This window comes from Equus przewalskii, chromosome 23 (assembly GCF_037783145.1).
Source record: "Equus przewalskii isolate Varuska chromosome 23, EquPr2, whole genome shotgun sequence".
NCBI classification, from domain to species: domain Eukaryota; kingdom Metazoa; phylum Chordata; class Mammalia; order Perissodactyla; family Equidae; genus Equus; species Equus przewalskii.
In genome coordinates this window covers 17569956-17593632 of record NC_091853.1, presented here as the reverse complement: position 1 = coordinate 17593632, position 23677 = coordinate 17569956, and the positions used below count along the sequence as shown (strand labels likewise).

Here is a 23677-nt window from a genome sequence, read left to right as displayed (position 1 = left end):
AAAAATGAGAGCTGAGGTGTGGAGGGAAGAAGGCATGTGCCAAGCTGGGAACAGCAAGTGTTGAGGGCCCTGAATGTGTGAGCCAGGGCCTTAGGGAAACTAAAGGACCACCAACGGGGAGGGACCTGGTGGGCAAAGAGAGCAGTGGCAAGACTGAAGCCGGATGTGGGCAAAGACTATGTAGGGAAGGCTATGAAGTACACCCCAGAGTCCCAAGGTGCTTTCTTTAGCTATCATCTCTTCTCTTTCCTTCAGCTGCTTCATTTACTCAGCTATCAATTCAATCCAAACACATACCTCTAGGTCCAACTACTTTACTCATTCATTCATTCATCCATTCAAGCAAACAAAAATACACTGAACACCAAATATGTCCCAGGCAATGCTCCTGAGCTCCACAAGCTCATTTCCACCCTTAGCAAGACTTCTCTGCGTGGATGTTCTGAAAGTTCCTAAAGCTTTGCTTGCTCAAAACCAACCTCTCCATTCACAGCGTGTCTTGAATTGTGGCCATTTGGGTCACATACCTTCTGTCTGCTACCAGAAAGTGAGCTCCCTAGAGTGAGATTTGTGTCTGATGTGCCTCTGTGTCCTCCAAAGCACAGAGCCTGGTAGTTACAGGTGTTCTGTTACTACGCTTATAACACTGTTATGTGATTGATGGCTTAACTTTCTCTCTTGTGGACTACACTGCGATCTAGGTAGGGGTGGGCAAGGATGAATAATGAACGAGTGAATGAACGAACGAACACCTTTTATTTTCATCAAACACAATCTTCCTACTGGTTTCACCATTTCATTGAGGTCATTTATTCTTACCACCACCAACCAGTCATCTCTTCAGGTGGTCACAGTCTTAGCATTACCATTGTCTCTTGATTCCTGTCTTCTTTTAATAGCGAATGAGCTTGTCAAATCCTGTTGCTTCTATTACAACCTTGCCCAAACCTTTTCTATTCTCCCTGCCACCACCTTGGTTCAGGCTCATCACCTCTTGCAGAGACTACTATGAACAATATCCTAGTTGGGCTCCTCACACCAGTCCATATTACACCTGCTGCTGCCATATAAACCTTCCCAAATCATAATCCCATTCTGCCAAACCCTCACTTAAAACCTTCAAAGGCTCCCTTTAATCACTGAATTAATTTCAGACCTGTCAGTTGGACATCAAGCCTCTATACATTAGTCCATCAAAGTTTCGATTCTAATTTCCCACTGCTATCCTACTGATACCTTCTCTTTTTCCCTTCCACTCCCCAATAAAACAGGACTACGCGCTTTTTGTTAAATACAAATGCATTTTCCATCTCTGTTATTTCTGCCTCGGGCACTCTTCCTCATTCTATCCTTCTAGGCCCATTGTGAACACCAGTTCTTGCATGATGTAGGTCCTGACACCCCAATACAGTCAACCTCTTCCTCCTTTGATATCTGCACCACTCTGTGTTGCTTTCTTGGAATCAATGTTACCCTGTTTTATGTACAGTCATTTGGTACTTACCTGGTCCACTGCAAAAGCAGCACCTTGAAGTGAGGGCCAGTGGTTTTCTTACTTTGTGTTTCTCTGCAGAGTCCAGTACAGAGCCTTGCACACAGAGGCATTAATAAATATTTGTTGAATTGAACTCTTCTCCAAATTTTACTGTGAGCTCCTTAAGGACAGTGACTTTTAGTACGCTGTGTCTCTCAATACAAGTAAAGGCTTTGTATATAATAGATGCTCAAAATATACTTGTTTAAATAATGTCATAGTTCCAGAGCAAGATTTTTCAAAATACATGTAACATTGGCATTAACCTAAAGTATTATTTAGAAATCTCTCACATTTAACATAAAGGAAAAAGGAAAGAAACACTGACTCTAATATCCTTTATTCTTTCCTTCTGTTTTATATGATAATGCCTAAGTCTTATTAGGTGCGTATCATGTACCAGGCACTGCACTCAAAGTCTTAGAACGATCAACTCGTGTAACCCTCACAACAGCACCATGAGGCACCCGTCTTTTTCTCCATCTGATGGGCGGGAAGTTTAGAGATGTGAAGTAACTTGATCCCACAGTGAGGAAGTGGCGGAGCCGGGATTTGAACTCAGGCAGTTTCTGCTTCCAGAGCCCAGGGTCTTCGCCATCACATTATACTGCCTTGGTCATGTTTGCTAATGCCCCTTAATTTCAACAGTTTGAGTGGAAAGAAAAAAAAAGCAACTTAAAAAAATACTTTGACCTACGTCTTAAAGTCATTCATTGAAACATAAGAACCTCCTGACTCTTAGATTGTTTTAACAGATGTAAAAATAAAGAACTGTCCAGTCTATTTCATCCACCCTCCAATGTAAGCCTCTCATTTAGGAGGCTCTTAGTTTTCTCAAACAACATGTATGGTCAATTCTTGACTACACATCCCAAAGGATGGATTAGGTGACAAAGATAACATACTACCCGATAACTGAAACTCATGTAATTTTGGAAAGCAGTCTAGAAATCTCAGAATCAAAGATAACCATTTACTCCTCATTCTGCATGCCATCTTTACACACTTGAAAATTCCTGTTGGAAGCCTGGACTTTGATTAGCTGGCAGAATAAAGGGGCATGGCATTGTCACAGAAAATCCAGAAGTAAGCAAAGACCAGAAATTCTCTCTTTCTGAATCTCTGTTCAGTGTGCAGAGAAAAGCACTAGCGCTGATTCTGATGACAGTGCTGAAAAAGAACTCACTAGCTTCAAGGAGCTGAAAGATGGCGAAACCCAGAAAGAATGAAAAAAGTGGTACTGGTCCTAAGTGTGCTGAGAGCTCATTGAGGAAAAACTCACAGGCTGTAAGACAAAAGTTGTTACTTCCTTTACGATTTCAGAGATACAAGCATGTGAAGTGGAGACACACACTAGTCATTAGGTCCTAGAAACGGCCACTGCCAGACTGGTCACCAGTGTCTCTCTAGCCTCTAATGGACCTATTAAAGATGAGATTTATAACTCAAGCCTAAATTATATTAAGCAAGGACAAACTCTGATTTTCAGTAAAATAAAGCAGAAAAATGACTACAGACGCTTCAACTACTCAGGTCTTCTATTTATCTATTCAAAATAAAACAAATTCATGTAAAAAGTCTGATGATATTAAGTTGCATCATTTAGTCATAACCACCTTTTTCTGGATTTAAGTGCTAATGTTAGAAGATACCATATATATGATGAATCTCTGTGACTTAAGTGATACCTTAAAATCCAAATCCCTTTGACGAAGCAAAATTTTATGATAGAGTATTTTTACTCCTTTAAAATGATCTAAAATATTCAGTTGTTGATATTTCCGTATTTTGAGTTGTAGATCATATGTTCGGAGAAGAGAGGAAAAAGAATCAGCTTTTATGTTCATTAGCGTATCATGGAAAATGACAGCCTCAAATACACACGAGCACTGGTTAATATTCTGCCAACTCCCTCTGCTGTAGCAGAAATCATAAAAACAAAAACAAGGAACAAAATGGAAAAAGGACTTTAAGTCAAGTGAAAATATTTCATGACACTGTAAGCTTTTTAAAAAGACATTCAGTCAAGCATGAAAAAAATAGCAAATAATTACTCCCCAAATAAAATATAAAAACAATTTCGCTCCAACACCACTGAATACACACATACACTTCATAATTTATAGCCTCTTTTGAGAAATCAGCTAATGCAACAATTAACTAAGCATTTTTAAAGAGATGGAAAATTAAGGGGGAACACGTACATTGATTCATATTAAAGAAAGATGTCCCTAATCTTCTGTTTCAGATCATAACAATTTTCACATTAACTCAAAACCCACAAGACCTTCAACACTGTGAATGGGAGGTATTCTTTCTATTTTGATATTCTGTATCAAATACTGCAATAACATTCCGACTATTTTGATAGAGATCTACCTTAAAAGCACATTATTTTCCTTTGAAAGGCAACTTCATCAAAAACACTACATGTCCAGAATGATGAAACTTAACCATTCATCCTGACCTGAATCAGAGTTAAAGGAGGTTGGAGAAAAAGAAAAAAATAATGGTCTTCCTCCCATAAATCTCAATCCTACTTCCTGTTTTTTCCTTTAAATTTAACCATTTAAAAACATTAATAATTCTGCTATATTTCCCCTGGAGCATTCTTTATCAAGATTAAAGAAGGGCTTGTTCAGAAACAAACAGGATACAGGAGCAATGGTGCAGCTTCCAGGCAAGCTATAAATAGCAACGGCATTTTCAAGAAATCTTGTGCTGGTGTGTAAGTTGCAGTTTAAACATACAGTGCAGATTTTATTACAATGGTGTCACCAAAACTCATTGTTACAGGAGAAAATCGATTCTTACCAAATTTTCTTGGTTCCTGGCTGCTATTTTCTGCTCCTCTTCTGCCCCATTTTTCATGTATTTGACCTCTTCCACCGGTTTGATCCTATACTCATCTGAGTACCAAAAAAAGAAAAGACATTTTATAACTTTTTCACAATGGTACAAAAATGTCAGTGAGAAAAGCCCAGTAGCGTAATTTGTCAGAGCCTCTTCCCTGCGGCTTTTACTTGAAACAACCTGGAAGAAGCTTAACCAGGCATTTTGGATCTCTTTATGAGGCGCTCTCCTCTGTCTACAGGGAAGAGCTCGGCACCACGAAGGCAGCTAATGAACGTGGCACTGCCTGGTTCTTTCACAGAGAACAAATGGTGGCAGAGGAAACAGAGGTTATTCCATCTCTAAAGACTATGGAATCTACACACACCAGGGTACATCACATATGGTCTAAGGGAGATTTTTCTAAGGGAGATATTAGTTCAAAAGGCCCGTCAGCAATTTTCAGGAGTACATTCACACCATAATTTCTCTCTTTTGGAAAAATAAAGGACTAGTTACGACTAAGGAGTTTAATTGACCAAAAAATAGATATAAACAATTGGGAATTGAAATTTTCCTATTTGTGACCCCTATATTATATGTGGAGCAGGCTGCATTATTGCATATGCTAGACACACACACGCACACACATTTTAATTTCATCTCTCTGCAAAGTCACAAGCATGAAGAGCCCTAATATCCAATGGATCTAATAGGTAGGTACATCACTCAAGGCTGGAGAGTATAGTGGACCACGGATGGGACTTAGACTTCCCAACAGCCAGAGAGTACGATAAATCCTAATATCAGTATACATCAGAGGACAAACTCAGGAAAACTTGCAGCTAAAGCACTTCTCCAGAGTAGAGGTTTGATGATGATGATAATGACATTTTCATCAGATTCTTGTCAACAGGAGATGACTTGAGCAAACTAAGGTCAAAAACAGGTATGACTTTGAGTCACCTTTGATCCAATTTGTCAGAAAAATTACATAAACCGTGGAATTAGAAAATTTCATCAACCAATAAACTGATGATTGCCTACCATATGGCAAGGAATAATGTGTATAATAGGCTACCTGAAAGACAGATGTCAATCTCTAAGAAAGTTGGTATTTCAGTTCAGGAAGATGCAATATATTTGCTTATTGCCTATGATTAATTTGGTACAATGACTATATTCCTATATAATTTCTTGCCTTACTATTTATAATAACATTTTCTATATAGTTCCAAGCTTCTTCATGCTATCCTTTAACACATTACCTCCAAAAATGTTTGTTACAGTAACATTTCTCCAAGGAATTATGCTGTTCAAATCTTTTTCAAAATTATTATCCTTAGAAAAGTAATACAGTTGCGTACATCTGAGTAAAGACTCCATGTTCATGGCTAAGGCAATTGTTGTCTCCACCTGATAATTCAAGGTAGTTACCGATTCTGCTTCTTTTTAAAGAAATTAGAAAGACTGCTGTGAGGGCACAGTAATGACCGCTTAGGAATACCAAGTCCTATATGTATTAACAAGTTAATCAATGGATTCAGATCCACAATTACAACACACAAGAACTTCATACTCCAATGTGGTATTCGGAAGAGATAAAAGTGAAAGTAAACTAACAAAATTGGCACATTGAATTAAGCGTTATTTACTCAGAAGTTGGAAAAGCACTTGTTGATAATAAAAAAAAAAAAGACACTGACAATTATGCCTCCAATACAATTACACAGAGATAAAAATATAGGAAAAAATAATAGTTAAAGATGGGCCTCCCTAACCAGTTAGGAACACTAATATTTATAAACCATGGTTCACCAGGATAATTAGTAACATTTAACTGAACTGAACTGTGATCTTAATTACTTACGGTGAGTCTCTATTTAAACATAAATTATACACACACGCACATATACATATACATATACATACATATACACATTTTAAACACAATTCCAGGGGATCCCATGACTTTTGTCTATAGGAGCCAAACCGTCACATGATAGAACGGGGAAAGCACAACATTTTAGGATCTATGCAGAACCTTCTAAAAGAACCTTCCAAAAGAAGGCCCTTTGCCGGCTGCACAGCAAGAGGTCTCTTCCAGAGAGGAGCTGTCCCTGCCTTGCCCTCTGTCCTCTCCCAGCCGCCAGCCACAGCCCACTGCAGTTGCTCTCCGGGCAGCAATATTCAGTCTTTATTCTCTTTTCATCCCTCCAGGGAATGCAACTGAATTGAAAGTAGTAGACACACTATTAATATTTTTCTAATATTTTTCTTCAATAAAACGGAAAAGCTGCTGGCTACAGGACTCTCAAAACAGCATTATCCCAAAGCAGACTTTTTAAAAACACCAAGACAGAATCATCATCAATTTAGAAAGAGGATAGGTTTTAGTGTGTCATTAACAACCATGGTTGGCTAGCCAAGCTGTTGGAGGAATACACCATGACTGGATACAAAGAAAGAAAAAACAAACAGCCACAGCTACAAAGCCAGCCCTGCCATTCTTACTCACACAACAAAAAAAATCCAACATGGTATAAAACAAAAAAGCCAGCAAGACCCTTCGATAAGCCACAATTTGTACGAAGTAAATACTAAAAAATGGCCTGTCAAATTTCTCAAAGTCTGGTGCTGGAAATGAAGATGTCCATCTGGAAACAGGCAACTCATCAACAAACGTGTCACCCATTTCCATGGTGATGCAGCCATCAAGGATGGCACTCGCCAACGGGCCTGTGTGTGGACGAATGGAGCATTTCAGGTTATGACAGTGAAACAAGCACTACAGAAATCCAGTTTTCCTTTTGTTTAAGGAACGGGGGAACCAACGTGGAACTTTAGGCTCCCTTAATCAGATCCCACGCTGGAGGCAATTAGCACAGCCACTGTTATAAGCCAGAGGCCTGGCAGCAGAACGATGTGCCAACTTGATTAAGAGGAGGGAGAAATGAGACCACCTTCTTCCGGCTCCCTCACACCTGTTCACAATTTTTCTTTTCTTCCTGTTGATCTTGTCAGGTGGCTTATTAAAATGCATGTCAGGAACAGTAGGCTGAAGCCCTGTTCCGAACCTGCTTCCGTTCTCTCCACGTAAACAGTTGCAGGCTGTGCTAGTCAAAATAGATCTGGGGTAAGAGCAAGGCCTTGGTGATATTTTTAGCATTTTATTCCTCCGATTGCATCAGAGAAGGGCTGGACTGTATTTGTGGCAGCTCCCTCATGCTGAAGACACAGCTTCTCATCAAATCTCTGTACCTCACTTTTGACATAAAGTGTATATATATAGCCAGCCCTGGTGGTCTAGTGGTTAAGATTCAGCGCTCTCACCGCTGCAGCCGGCTTCGTTTCCCGGCCACGCAACCACAGCAGCTGTCTGTCAGTTGTCATCCTGTGGCGGTTGCACGTTGCTGTGATGCTGAAAGCTATGCCACCAGTATTTCAAATACCAGCGGGGTCACTCATGGTGGACAGGTTTCAGTGGAGCTTCCAGACTAAGACAGACTAGGAGGAAAGACCTGGCCACCCACTTCTGAAAACTTGGCCATGAAAACCTATGACTAGCAGTAGAGCATTGTCTGCTGTAGCACAGGAAGGTGAGAGGATGGTGCAAAAAGACCGGGCAGGGTTCTACTCTGCTGTCCACAGGGTTGCTGGGAGTCGGAATCGACTGGAGGCACTGACAGCAAATATCATACATATGTATATAATATTAAAATTTTTAGAGCTAGAAGGGGATCAATTGGATGGACTTGCTCTAGGCAGTATGGAACCATCCCCACTATCTGGATCTGGTCAATACATCCACTATCAACAAGTCATTGGCCCTGTCCCAGTTCCCCCAAGCTTTGCAGAGAGAAGATCTGTTCCAGGGTTACATTTATAATCAATGGAACTGACTTTAAAAGGAGTCAATTAGAGGATGATGAGTGCTGGAGTGAGTTTATAATGCCAGAATTTTAAAAAGTTAACAATTTCCATAAATGTACATATTAAATGGGGAAGGAGGAAGAAAGGCGAAAGAGCCGTGTGAATGCTATTCTCTGAGGTAAGAAGGATCTTGCAATTATTTTCTAAAACAGTGAAATTTGCATCTACTCTGACACTTTCTCATCCAGTCTTCTTTTGATCAATGACATATATATGATAATAAATCCCCTATTTTCCAGGACTGTTCCAATTTCAAAAACTCTACGTTAATGTCTTCATATCAAAACAGTACAACATCTAGGAATCTTAATTGAATGCTCTAGATTGCCTCTTCATCCAGAATTTGCAGGGATACTCTGGTAGACTAATTATTACTATATGCTCAGCAAAATATGAGGGCTTGGGAAAGGAGGTGCAAGAAGGATTTATAAAAACTAACAAACCAATTAAAAGAAACAAACTACTCTACCTTATAGCACAAACTCATTTCTCCCATTGAACATCTTGTCTCCCAAACTAAATTAGAATCCCAAAATCCTGGTACAACTTCAAATTCCTGCCTAGAATCTTTATTTCCTTACTTGGTGGGATTCTTTCAAGAGATGAATATTCATGATGGCTAAGAGCTTAGCCTCTAGAGGTAGAATGCCTAGCCATATGGCCTTGGGCAAGTTACTAATCCTTTCTGTGCCTCAGTTTCTTCATCTGTAAAATGGGAATATTTATAGTACCTCATCTCGCACACACAGTCGCATGTATATATGAAAACACCTGAAACAGTGCCTAGTCCCTGGTAAATAATCAACGTTAGCTGCTGCTTTAGAAAACTGCTGGTTCTGCAGGGCACGCTACTCCTAATGCACAAAAGCCATCAACGTATAAAAACAAAAAGCTTAATGTAAACATCAATAATTAATTTAACCAAGAATTGTGACTTAACTATGTTAACAAATGAGGAGAGAGGAAGTGAGAAGGTGGTTTATCGTCTATAATAAGCCTTTAGTATGTTTTTCAACTTTGTGCATATATCACTTTAGTTAAAATATAAATAACTTTTATGATTAGAGAAAGAAAAGTGATTTTTATTTAAGTGAAACCATGGATACAACAAAATAATGCTCCTCTATCTCCCTTTATTTCCTCATTCAATTATCGCCATTGGCACCGCTCCCAGTCTCAGCTCTCCTTGAGGGCACAAGAGTGAACAGGTGAGAGTCCAATTTAGAACAGGCAGAATGATTGTTTTCAAGCATGAAGAATAGAGGCTGTTCTAAAGAGAGCAACTGTGGAAGGAACACCTTTTTCTTGAAGGACAAGAAAGCAGGACTCTCCAGCACTACAAACCAAAGATGCGTAGGTGTGTCAATTGCACTGGGAAAATGTGGCCTCATACTTCGGAGGACTCTGATTCATCCGCTGTTTATGCCTCCATCAGTTTATTCATTCAACAAACACTCATTCAACATCTGCTATGTGCTAAGCCCTGGTCTTTCTCAGGGGCTCATCCAGATGCAGTCCATTATGTGGATGGTGCACCTGTTTTTTTACTCAAAGTATCTGGCTCACAGAAGGTGTTTAATAAAAACCTTTTTAAAAAAGAGAAAAAATCCAGAGAGTTGACCTTAGTTCACACATGAATAAATATCTCCTCTAACCAGTGCTTCAGTCCTGTTTGTCTCAGAGGTCCTTTTTCCTTTTCCTGCTAGATTCTCCAAGGAAGAAAAAGATCTCTAACAGAAAGCAAAAAAAAAAAAAACCAATACTGTTCTTTGCGTTTTTGCATACAAGGGCAATGGGTGTGACACAGCTCTTTCAAGTCCACCTTTGGTCTGTGGACGTCCTCGATATAAAATTCTTGGCTGAACTATATTCAGCCTTTTGAGCCAAAATTTATAATATTCCCCTATCTGGAATTTCTTTCCATTCTCTTAGTTGATTCAAAGACCATTCTAGCCCAAGTCTCAGTATCTTTACGAAATCTTTTTTAGTCTCTCTGGGCTACAAGTACCTTTTCTGCCTCCAAATTTCTAAAGATTTCACTTTCACTTCTAAAACTTGCCAAAAACTCCCTTGGAGTTATTTCCTTCACATGTGAAATGATTTACACTAATTGCAAACTGCTCCAAGCTTTAAGATAAAACTGAATCTTCCAAGAAATTCTTATAATTTTGGACCCTGATATGGAACATTGTTGGGCCATTGTTTCATTCAAAGATGGCTGAGCTACAGCAAGTCAGTCCACATGTTAGATAAAGACTTGAAACAAGTGGCAACACCGAGTTTTTATGACAAGAGTTCCCGTAACCACATGAACTTGTCTCTGCTTTACTCTTGTGAAGGCTTTGCACAAACTGCAAGTTTCTAAGTAAAGATAAAACTAATTACAATAATATTTATATCATGGGGAATACCATAGATAATACATAATACAAACAGAAAATACTATCTGTAGCTTGGTTCAAAATTCAGCAAAAGCCACTGAAGCACAGAAAATCACTTCGACTTTCTAAGTCCAGCTGCTTTTCCTTCAAGAAGAACATCTCCAATACCTGGGGGGAAGAGCTGATCACTAGGATGTCTCTTCAAACCACAGCTCCTGCCCTCAATTAACTGTCTCTTGCTCTCCCCCAACCCTCAGCACCCACAGATTCAAGAGCCTTCATTGATAAGAAGTGCTGGGATGGCACAGAGGGCCAATGCTTTTATGTCCCACTAATGACACAACCATTTGGAATTGAGAATTTGCAAAAGTCAGACATCTGCTTGGCAATTCAGCTATCGGTGCAAATGAATGCACTTGAATGTAAAAAACCGAAAAGTCAACAAACCCCAATATCTGAAAGGCTTGCACTTCAAAGTGCATTTTCACACAGAAACTACATAAGAAGGGACAGTTTTATTTCCAGGTGACACCATGGAAACCCATTTAATCGAATGTAGCTGAACCATTCATTAAGAGCACCAACAACCTTGGTCCTAGGTCTCGGGAGGAGGTGGTCATGTGTCCAGGGAGGCAGAGAAGGAGAGAAGGACTTCCTTCTCTTTTCCTTGGTGTAAGGCTTGAACTGGGCTAATCTTTTAAACAGGTAAAGTTTGTCTTTGATGTCAATCTCCTCTTCTAAATCCATCTTATATCTCCCCCAAGCTTCCAATGCATTCTGCAGCTTTCCTAGCCTCCACTCCCCCCGCCTCTATGGCAGCATTCCACTAAAGCCTGTCTCGAAGGTCATTTTTCAAACTTAAATCTTCTCAGCCTTTTTTGGAGGGCCCAAACAAAAGATGATTCATGTTAAATTAGGAATTTCTAATTGGTGCACTTCTAAGGAATGTAACATAAAGGGAAAAAACTGAGGCTGGCTGTGTGCTGTGGCTGGGAATGGGCCGAGGGGGTCACAGTTACTTTGCAGGGCAGGAAAATCACCATTGGCAGGCCAGTCTCACCGGCCTGTATCCTTTTGGGGGCTGTGGGTTGCTGCTGTTGATCAAATCTGGAACATTTTCAGCTCATATTTCTCCCTGCCTGCCTTCCCTCCTTTACATAGCTTTTAAATGGAGGAGCTGTTTGACTTCAGGGCCCACATTCTTAACGATTGCACCATTGTGCTAGGAACTTGTCTCATCTCTCCTGTCATCCTCATTTCCAAAATACAGTTTTGTGTTTCTTATTTCTGCAGCAAGAGGTCAGTGCCTCATATCTGTTGGACTGAAGAGAATTTGGTTGCAGGGGCATTAAAGAGCAGAGAATTGTGAAGGCTTTGATGACTTCAGCATATCTAACCCTGGTTCACTTCTAAACTCTCCTCATCTGGAAAGAGTTTATTCAGCACAGTCTGAGAACCTACTATGTGCTGGGCTTGGGACAAGCGATGCAGGGTAGGGGAGGGGAGGGGATGGAGGGGGCTGGGAAACAGTGCCCAAGGAAAGGCAGCTGTCTTGAAGGGAAGGCTCCTGCTCTGAGAACCCCTTTGCTGCCCAGAGCACATTCCTCAGCACACACAAAATGACCACATTCCACCCTGCCACAGTTCACCAGGGCTGAACTCTAAATCTGGAACAGCCTTACGCACAACGCAGAGACTCAGCTGAAGGACTTCATCTGCCACGATCACTTCTCTGAGTCAGGCAGTCCCTTCATGATAACTACTGCATCTTCACTTGTAGAAAGTGATTTCGTCCTTTCTCACGTAAGAGTTACTATTAAGCAATTTCCAGGGTAATTATAAACGGTCCATTCTAAATGTTTTGAACATTTCTAAAACAAGGCTTTGGTGGACTTAATATAAAATATTCTTAGTTCTTTTCAGAGTTTGTGCGAAGTCAACCTAATAAAGAAAAGGTAATTTCAAAATAAGATTGTTTGATACATTAAGTTCTGATGGTCTACAAATATAAGTTGTTCAAAAATTGCAAGCAGGAAAATTATGTTTTTAGACTTTATATTTGTGGAGATTAGACATGGAGGTGAGTGGCCACTGTGTTTCTAGGGGAAGTATGAAGATTGCATATATTTGTACATATCTCCCTTTATGATCTCATAATCCAAAAATGTTAATGTCCCTAAGACAGCAATTCTCATATGCCTATTATATCCTTATTCACCAGTGGAAACCTAATGCTTGTTTATATTTGAAAACCAGTGATAAAAGGCCTTGTGGTGGTGCTGGCTCCACGTAGTCTTGCTTCAGTGGTGTACCGCTCATCTCAGCACACCCTCACTAATAAAGGATATTACCCTTTGGAAAAATATGCAATGGAGGGTGAAAATGATATCTAATTATTATTATTTTTTTTTTTTGGTGAGGAAGATTGGCCCTGAGCTCTTCCTGTTTTTTTTTTTCTTGAGGAAGATTGTGCCTGACCTAACATCTGTGCCCATCTTCCTCTATTTTGAACGCAGGACAGTGCCACAGGATGGCCTGATGAGCGGTTTGGAGGTCTGCAACTGGGATCCGAACCCACGAACCCTGGGCTGCCAAAGTGGAGCATGCGAACTTAACCACTACAAAATTAGGCCAGCCTCTCTAATTTTTATTTTAGTTTGACATTTCAAAATTTACTAGTGATACTGAATACTTTTTCCATATGTTGGTCATTCACTTGTACTTCCTTCTTGGGAAGTATCTCTTCAAATCCTTTTCTCTTTTTTTCCAATTGGACTCATAGCATTTTTTTTATTGGCTCACATGAGTTCTCTGTAAACTACTCCAATTTACAGACACATTTCTGGCACAAAAAAGTTTGAGCAAAAACACCTCTTTATTTTAGTTCAGACCTGAGGAATGGAAGGAAGTACCTGCTTTCTGTCCTTGGGTCAAGTGCTGGGCTAGCCTCTGCTGTCCTTTCTGTGTTTCTTTCCTTCAGCAATATTTATTGAGCACCTACCACCTGCCAGAGAAGGCAGTACTCAGTCCTTGGGCTATGTCTAGGAAAGCAATGCAGACTCCTTCTAAAGGAGCTCACGGCCAGTGGGGGAGGATAGAAGAAAATAAGGAAGTAGAGTATAGGGTGTCTACACTATGAGAAGCATGTGTGTGGCGTGGCTGTGACAGGGATAGAAAGGAGGAACCCCCTACGCAAGGTTGGGGAGAGTCTTGGAGGTGGTGACATATCTCAGTGGAGATCTGAGGAACAGCGTGTGGGAAGGACAGGCTCAGGCAAGGGGACAGTGAGTTTAAAGGCCAGAGGGAGCATGGCAAACAGGGGCAACTGCAAGTAGTTCAATATGGCCAGCACACGGAATTCTAGGGGGCATAGAGAGATGTAAAGAGAAGAGGCTGTTGGGGCCAGTCCAGGAAGAGTCAGGCTCCATTCTGAAGGGATATGGACTCCTCTACCAGTGCCCAGCATTGAAGCCACCATTATAGGCTAAGCATGTGTCCTCTGGAGAGATCCCAACCACCTTAACCCAAGGCTTTCTGCCTCTAATGGAAGGCACAGCAAAGACAGAACGTACATTGTGAGATGGACCATCGGTTGAGGAAGGTGAGGAAGAACACAAAGAAGACTGGGAAAGAGCCAGAGAGAGGAGACACAGAGAGTCTTGAGAGAGTGGAGTCTTCATCCCGGAGTCAGTTGGTACTGACTGAGGACACTGGTGGGGATAGAGCTTAAGATGCAACATCTGCCAGAACCTGTTTCCTGCAGCCCCCCACAGGTATGCCTTCACCGGGGGATGGGGAGGTATGTGGCCCTCAGAATAGGGAGTGGTTGAGATGGGGGTGCGTAATCTAGCCTAGGGGTCAAAGAGAATGCCACTGAACCTGATCCCAGACCGTTACCCTTTGACCAGACAGCAGTGAATCAAAATAGACTAGTTTCAAAGGCTTTTTTCTCTTTTGGATCTACCTTTGTGACGTCCCAGCTGTGTGCCACAGAAGCAGAGTATATACAGACCTCTCTCTGAGTGAACTGAGTGTGTGCACAAGGTAGTATGGTCTCTTAGCATTCTCAGGGTCTTGTCCATGTTTTCGAGAGGACAAGACAAGAGCTGCCCACAGCTGCAAGGACAAGAGGGTGATAAAGTTTCTCTCACTATTGCACCTTTAATAATTAAGACTGGACCTGCAGGCCCCATTCTTGAATCATTTAATCATTTCAGAGGCCAGACAACACATTTCCATCATTCACTTGAGGTTCATTATTCAGTGACCAGGGAACTATTATTCAGTCATTAAGGTCCCTGGAACATTCATCTTCTGACAAGTTCCTACAAAAGACATACAACCAGATCCAAAGCCAGCCAGGACTCCTTTAGGAATGCATATGTAGACCAAGGCTTTCATACAGGGAGGGGAGTTAATATCTATATCGTATAGTAATAATCCCCAACCTAAACTGAATGAGCAGCTGAGGAGGATTCAGAGCCGCCCCCGAGAGGGAGGGCATGCATGGGTGTTCTGACAGCAATTTATCAAGGTTCTTCACAGCGCTGCTCTGACTCTTCTGTGGTGCTGGTTCTCCACCCACCGCAGAACCGCTGGGACTCTGGAGGAGTGGGAGGCCAGCTGTGTCCTCTCTGCTATTCTTAGTGGGGTTCCTGTTACCCTTGACAATCACTCAAGGTAAAAGCCAGCCCAGTCATCTGTCCTCTCTCTGCTTTGATTTAATCTTCCTGTCAACCCTATGAGGCCGGTATCATGACCCCCTCTCTACAGCAGCAGAGATTAGTCCTCGATTGGCTGGTCAAGCAGTAGTGCTGGTTCAAACCCAGGTTGGTCTGAGTCCAGGGCCAGGCTCTTAACTACCAAGTTGTTATTTTTTGTAAAACCACAGAGCACAGGAAATAATTACTGTGGGACATGATACAGGCAAAAAGTATGAATGGATTTGGAAAGGATTTGGACACATTTGTAAGTCACTGAGATATGAAGAAAAGTTATAAAGACATCTAGCCCTCATGGGTCACGTCAGGGAAAGGACTAGACCCTCCCTTGTCTGGTCTCTGGAGCCTTTATCAGTGGAAGACACCATCCCTGGGTCCCTTAGTTAGGAATTAATATGCCATCCAAAGTAAGCACTGGGAAACTGTTCGTTAAAATGGCCATTTGACCACCACTGTGTCCAAAAGAAAACTGAAGGTTTTCTCCAATATACAGTATATTACTGCAATGTCTTCACAAAACTTGTTATTTTGAAAGATAACTTCATTTTAAGGCCTCTGCTATACTACTACAACTTTGATATATGATCTTAATGTTAAGACCAAGCAATAAATCAAGGATCTCTTCCTGCACTGGAGGAAGGAAGAGGAGGAGGATGAGACGGTGGAGGATTAGGGAAAGGAGGAGGAGGAGGAAGAGAAGGTGGAGGCAGAGGGAAAGAAGGAGGAGAAGGAAGAGAAGAAAGAGGAAGAGGGGGATGAAGACAAGGAGGAGGAAGAGGAGGGGGAGAAACAAGAGAAGGAGAAAGGAGAGCTATCATTTATAGAGGCCTTTTAATGTTCTAGATCCAGTTCTGAAAATACGACACATAACAACCGATTTAATACTCACAATGGCTCTATGAAGAAGAACCATTAATTTCTCCATCATACAGACAAGGAAACTGAGGCACAGAGCATTCACTCATTTAGCTGTACCATCTAGTGAGTGGTGGATTGGGGCCAGGCCTTGAACACAGGTAGTCTGACTCAGACCCCCTGCTGTTATTCGACTTGCCCACAAATGTATAGTAAAGTGAATTTCTGATAAAAAGGAACATTCTCTGTGTATGCTGACTTCCATTACAGAACTATTACAACACGTCATCACAACATGTATCCTCTCCCTGAATGGAAGTTACCCTTAAGATAAACCTTTTCGGGGGACTGGCTCCATGGCGTAGTGGTTAAGTTCGGTGAGCTCCGCTTCGGTGGCCTGGGTTCACGAGTTCGGAGCCAGGGCACAGATCTACACCGTTTGTCAGTCACGCTGTGGCAGCAAGCCACATATAGTGGAGGAAGACAGCCACAGATGTTAGCTCAGGGCGGATCTTCCTCAACAACAACAACAACAAAAAAGATAAACCTTTTCAAGTCAAGCACTAAAAATCTATTATCATAAAATAAGATCTAAAATAAACACAAATAATAATATTCTTTACAGGGTAAACTATAAGGCAATAACAGCAAATACGAAAAGATACTGATGGAGTGGCTCACATACTCTCCTTTGTACACAGAGTTGATAAAATTCTACCATCATCAAGAAGATCTGAAACACGAGTTGTTTTTCTAGGACGGGTTGATTCACTTGTAGTCAGTTCTTCGCTATCTTCCAAGATCAATGGTCATGAATTTGCAGGATGGCTGGTCAGGATTAGGAAATTATGTAACCATTCCAGAAACTCTTCCCCATTTAGTGTGGCTGCCATACAGTCATCCCAAATGTTGAAGAATTTGGCCAATGGGGTGTGTGTGTGTGTGTGTGTGTGTGTGTGTGTGTGTGTGTGTTAAGGAGTAAACACATCTTAGTGTTCATCTGATTTAATTCCTTTAATTCGCTTCTGACTTAAGTGGATTTCTGTTAAGGAAAAGATTCTCAGATAACAACCAGGACAGAGAAAAGTATTAGCATTTGCGCATCCCGGCAGCACCAGTGGCCATGGCACCTCACCGTCAGGCCAGATGGGCTTGTGCTCTTTTGTGACGGAGCCTGGCGATGGGGTGAGGAGGTTAGTGGAAACTGCAGCCATCTGGATTTACACCGGAAAGAGCAAAGCTAAGGAGAGGAGAATAGATACAGCCAGGAGGAAAGTTCTGTAGATTAGAGAGAGAAAGGGGGAGATTTTGAGGTAGTCAAAAGAAAGGCAGACAAAAAGACACCAGAGTGGCCAAGAGCTGGAGATGCATGGGAGCGGATTTCAGCCTGTTGTGAAGTGGTTTATGAATGGGACGCCTCTCCGGGATTCTTTGAGATTATTCAGTAAAAATTTAAATTGCTTTTCAATGATCTTTGGTGTTTCTTGCTTCTGAACTGAGGCTGGCTTCTGGGTTCTACAACGATTAGAAATAATTCAGTGGCAGCAAAACGATTAATAAGAATGGGAAGAAATTGGATGGAGTCATTTTTAGTTAAAGTAATTCCCAAGTTTATAAGCATTGCCACTAAATTTTTAAAATCGAAAAACACAGCTAAAATACAATTTGTGACAAGACAGTATAGCTTCTCTGCCTATGAAAAACATTCCTGACTTGACTTTCACTGCGGATCTCATGAAAGAAACGCTCATATTCATATTCATGAAGAAAGGTCCTGGAATGTCGGGGAGAGCACTCATTCACACGTGAATGGGAGGGGAGATGAAGGGCACTCGCTCTCTTTCTCTCCTTTTGACAAGTCTATACCTCTTCTCACAAGAGCTTCATTCACACAAAACAAAAGATCATTTCCAGTTGCTATGAATCGTCAAGTTATTTTCCCCTCAGAGACTAAAGTGTATTCTGACAGCGACAAAGAAGGGCTCTTTAGGAATAATGCTCCTGGGTGAGCGGGGGGAACAGCATGTTCAATGATAGCTTAATGGTGAGCAGTGCAGGAAATCTTCCACAACCTGGTCGGTTTGAACAAGTCTATTTCAGTAATGCATTCTGCTCAATTTGTTTGTAAACAATGGTAGTGGTTTTGATTATTTATCTTTTGGGGAGAGGGGATGAGGATTCATTCATAAGGGCATCTGAGTGGTTCAATCAAATTCAAATCAACTAAATTGTGCGGCATAGCAATTGCCAGGCAGGCTCTGTAGTGAGAGCCTGAGGACATGGAGCTGAGGGAGATGAGGTCCTCAGGGACCCTCACTCATTATCTATATGTAAGCTATTTAAATGTAGATTATGATCTGGAAAGTTCTCAAAGCTAACATTCCATTTTGCTTCCTCAAGAGGGATGTACAGTAGCAAAAAAGAACTGCCGTACCCTCTCACACCTGTCAGAATGGCTGTTATCAAAAAGACAAGAGAGAAGTATTGGCAAGGAAGTGGAGAAAAACGGAACCCTCATGCACTGTTGGTGGGAACGTAAATTGGTGCAGCCACTATGGAAAACAGTACAGAGGTTACTCAAAAATTAAAAATAGAACTACCATATGATCCAGCAATCCTACTTCTGGATATATATCTGAAGGAAATGAAAACAGGATCTTTAAGAGATCATCTCCACTCCCACGTTTATTGCAGCATTATTCACCGTAGCCAAGATATGGAAACCCCCTAAATGTCCAGTAAGGGAGTAATGGAGAAAGAAAATCTGGTATATAAATAAATAATGGAATATTAGTCAGTCAGGAGAAAGAAGGAAATCTTGCCATTTGTGACAACATGGATGAATCTTAAGGACATTATGCTAAGTAAAATAAGTCAAAGAAAGATAAATACTGTATGCTCTCACTTACATGTGGAATCTAAAAAAGCTGACTCGTAGAAACAGAGTAGAATGGTGGTTGCCAGCAGCTGGGGGATGGGGAAATGGGGAGATGTAGGTCAAAGGGTACAAACTTCTAGTTATAAGATGAATCAGCTCTGGGGATGTAATGTACCCCATGGGGACTACAGTTAACAATATTGTGTCATAGACTCGTAAGTTGCTAAGAAAGTAAATCTTAAATGTTTGCACCACACACACACACAAAGGTAATTATATGAGATGACAGAAGTGTTAACTAACCTTATTGTAGTAATCATTTTGCAATACATAAGTGTATCAAATCATCAGGTTGTATACCTTAAATTTATATAATGTTATATGTTAATTACACGTAACTAAGGCTGGAAAAAATAGTAAAAGAAGAAAAGAATGGCTGTAATTTCTAAGACTTAGGATGATTTAAATAAAGCAAATATCAACGGCTGATACAATTCTATACAAAGTGGCCAAAGGAGAATTTGGGAGGACAGCTCGAATGGTAGAGGCACAGAACAGCCCGAGCTCCTTAGCACACTTTCTGTACCACTTTCCTTCGGCTACCTTTCTGAGATGCTGCTCGCACCCCAAGACCTGAGTTAGGTAAGATCTCAGAGTTCAAAGATCTTAAAATGTGATGTATGACTTGGACGTGGTCCCAAGTTTCTTTCACTTTGGGCTACGTCTGAAGCAGCACAGACACAGCGCAAAGAGGCCCTTCACCTGATCAAGATCACTGGGTGATTACGGCTCCCCGCTGCTCCTGCGGCATCTGACAGAGGTGCACCCAAAGTCTGGGGGTCTTGGCAGCACATACCCAATGAAATATCTGCCAGACCAGAAGAGCAAGAACTGCAGGTGCATTGTCTTTTATACCCCCACCATGTCAGTTTCCAGAAATAGCCTATATCACCACTTAGGGAGCAAGCCACATCATCCACTCCAAGGTATGGGTTTCAGGCTTTAAAATCCTTCCTGTGCTGGGACTTCAGATCTCCCCTTAACTGGGGAGGGTGTAGAGATTATTCATGTGTCTCCTTTGGGATGTCTGCTGTATGGGTAGACCTGACCTTGGCTTACCAAACCCCACCCCGATCACTGCCCTGTTACACACTCCCTTTTCTACTCCTTCCAGTTGGCCATTTGACTCTTTACAATCTTATCTTCCAGGATCCATTTTCCGTGGACTTCTCTTCTCCCCACAACCTGTGGAGGCAAATCAAACCCCCAAAAGCCCAACTTTCTGCAAAAAGTGAGGGGATCTAACAAGAATGTTACACATGTACCACATCATTTGATAGGCAATTTTTTTCTTCTATAAGATTCTACTGAGCACAAAAGAGTGTCTTTTGTAGAGCACCCCAAAGAATATTGATGCTATTGCATGGTGGTGGTGGTGGTAGTGTGGGGAGGACAGGAAGACGAGTAAGTGTAGTAATGTTATTCTTTCCTAAAAAAGTAATAATGCAAACTGGAAAAGAGATTCACAATGGGAAATCATCTGGGGGCTTGTTAACCTCCACAGAAATCGACGTTTTATTTGTGTCTCAGTTCTCACATCTCATAGGACATCACTCCTATTCTACGAAGATATAAAAGGTAACTGAATTGGGAAGGTGGATGCCTCTGAAGCAAAGACAATGGGAACAAGGACCAAAGCTCAGAGCAGGTCAGGGGAAAAAGACACTAAAGCTCAGAGTCCCATGAGGAACAAAGAGTCGGTGTTGGGGAAAAGGGAAGAGCCAGGAGAACGGGGAGAAAGGCCTATTAGAGGAAAGGAGGTGAGACCAGAAATGCGCCTCTTCAGGTACCCCTGACCTTCAACCAACTTGCTAAAAATGAGAAAACAAGTCATGTCTGAAGATCCCTTCACACTCAAGTTGAATGAAATGAAACATGCTGGTTTCTATTAGATCAGATGACACGCGAACAGAAGCACCTCATCCCAGGAGCTTCTTGAGACCTGAAGTGATTCCCTTCACCTGGGCCACGCCCTCCCTGTGCCTATGGACAGCCAAGGACTGTAAACTGGAGTAGGATGGAACTATACCGCTCTTTACGTCCCAGCCAGCATCAAACGAATTTGTCTCAAGAAGGTAACAAAACCAAGGCAAAAAATATTAAAGTAGAATTTTGACCTTATTCATCCTTACAGACCCATCTCGAAAAAGTCTTTACTTTTGCAATATTAGGGTTTCCTTTTTCACCCCATGTTGCTAAGCTTCCAAACATGGTCATTGCTTCAGAACTTCAAAAGCCTGCATCCTGTGAACCCCTAAAGAGGAGGAGCCTCTATTGGTATAAAATTCCACCATCACTCCCACTCGCTAACTGAGAAACCCACAGAGAAGACCTGCTTTAATGAAGCTCATACTGAAGCATTCCCAAATATCCCACACCTGACCATGTCTCATTGTCTTCACCAATATCTCCCTATCCAGACCACCATCATCTCTTGCCTGAACCAGCCTCTCACTGGTCACCTGCCTCCACTCTCACCTCTTACAGTCTATCCCCTACCTAGCAGCCAGAGTAAGCCTTTAAATTCAAAACCAAAGTCCGACTCCATCACTGCCCCACTCCCCAAACCCTCTCCTGGCTTCTATTACATCTAGAATAGAATCCAGAGTCCACACCTGAGCTACAGGGCAATATACAGTCTAACCCCAGGCTGTCTCTGAGTTTATCACCCATCGCTTTCTCCTGGGACCCACCAGCTGGCTCCCTCTCAGGGATTTGGCCCTGCTGTTTCTCTGCCTGAAACACCCTGTTCCTGGGTATTCTCATGACTTGCTCTGTTACTTCATGTCTCTGCTCAAAAAGGGCAAACAGCTCAGCGGGACCTTCTCTGACCTACGAATCTAAAATAGCCACCCCGTCACTCTCTCTCCCTCTTTGTCTCATTGCACTCATCCCCACCTGATGGTATATTATATGTCTCTGTTTATTGCCTGTGTCACTCCCTAGGATGTAAGCAAAATGAGGTCAGTCACTGTCTTATTACATGTTACACCCCCTAGTAAAAGCCAGTTTCTAGCAATTGCTCAAGAAATATTTCTTGAATGAATAATTGTGATTTGCAGACTTCTACCAGAGCTAAAAGCATATTGTTTTTCATTTTAACACTTGGCAATTTAACAAACACATTAGGGGAAAGGAGGCATGGAACAAAGGAGGAAAGCCATGGTCAAAACCCAAGATCTAAACACTTTTAAATAAAGAGACATTTCTTGAGTAAAAGAAGGTGATGAGAAGTAAAAGGTTAACGAAAAAATATTGCATTAAAAAAGCTGACACAATAAATGCTAAAATGCTGGGTGCAACATTAAATATAAAATCCTATTTCATATATAATTTGATAATTTCTTCTTTGGTTATAGATCAAAATCAACAGTGACATTTATACAGTGAAGCATGGGTGCCTGTAGCTAGAAAGGAATTTAAATGCAATTTAGCTTGTCTTGAATGTGGTTTTCAAAATGGAAATGAGATGTAATCTAAATAGAGATTTGTACCAGTTCGGCTTTGTTTTACAACTTGAAAAAATTCATTAGTTTCAGAGATTGCTATTTTAGCACCATGATCTTTCACTTCACCCTTAATCTTTGACCTTCAATTCTTAACAGCCATGCACACAGCTTTTGAAAATACATTTTAGATGAAAATATAAACATCTATTTACATTATAACTTAAGCGTGGACTATTACTTTTAAGGAAGTGGACTGCACACATTGTGCCCCTCACTGCCTTCTAGCCCTCTCCATGAATTCCCTTCCCCAGCAATGGCCCTACTATCTAAGAAACTTTAATTATGCAACCTTTTAAAAACCGTGAAAGACCATTTTTATTCATTGTTTAAAAATGTACTGTTAATTCCATATGTATTGGAGTATTATTTATGTACATATTTAATATTATAGCCGTGAGACTATTCTCTCTTTGTTAACCTTTAGAATTTGACTTTCAGTAAGTTTTGACTTTCTCTCGCCCTTTTACAGTCTGGCTGGACCAACACAGTACAGCTATCTAAGTTTATAAACAGAATCACATTCTGAAAGGGACCAGGTTACAGTGGAGTAGCTCTTGACAAAGTCAGCAACCTGGGAAATTAAATGTTCTCTTTTTGTCCAGAATTTGTTTAGAACTATCTTCTATCATACATTTCATTATCCCTTTCAAATAACAGACCTAACGTACCCCACCACTGCTTTGAACAAAACTTTAAAACAAAGTCAGCAACGTGAATCGCCCCCTAACCAGCAGCTGCACAACACCCATTTAAGCGTCGCTGGATGAAAGATAAATGAAAAACCAGCCGGCCAGGATGGAAGCAGGCACGGTACCCCACACACTTCCAGCTTTCTCACCTTCTAGCTCGTGGTAATGCTTTGAAGGTAGAGAAGATACTCGTGATACTTCCTTCTAATTTTTTAGAAAAAAAAAATGATATCACAAAGTAATCAACACCTTGGTCAACTTTGGACCATAAAGCTGTCAGTCGTT

At 41.2% G+C, this 23677-nt stretch overlaps 1 protein-coding gene across 3 annotated transcripts in view; it reads right to left on the bottom strand.

Moving 5' to 3' along the window:
- C23H1orf21 (chromosome 23 C1orf21 homolog) overlaps positions 1–23677 on the bottom strand; it is a 209965-nt gene that overhangs the window by 94646 nt on the left and 91642 nt on the right. For all 3 annotated transcript variants that reach the window (XM_070591008.1, XM_070591006.1, XM_070591007.1), the window contains exon 3: positions 4349–4443. In XM_070591008.1, coding sequence (XP_070447109.1) covers positions 4349–4443 — 95 coding nt within the window. The remainder of the gene's footprint in view (positions 1–4348; positions 4444–23677) is intronic.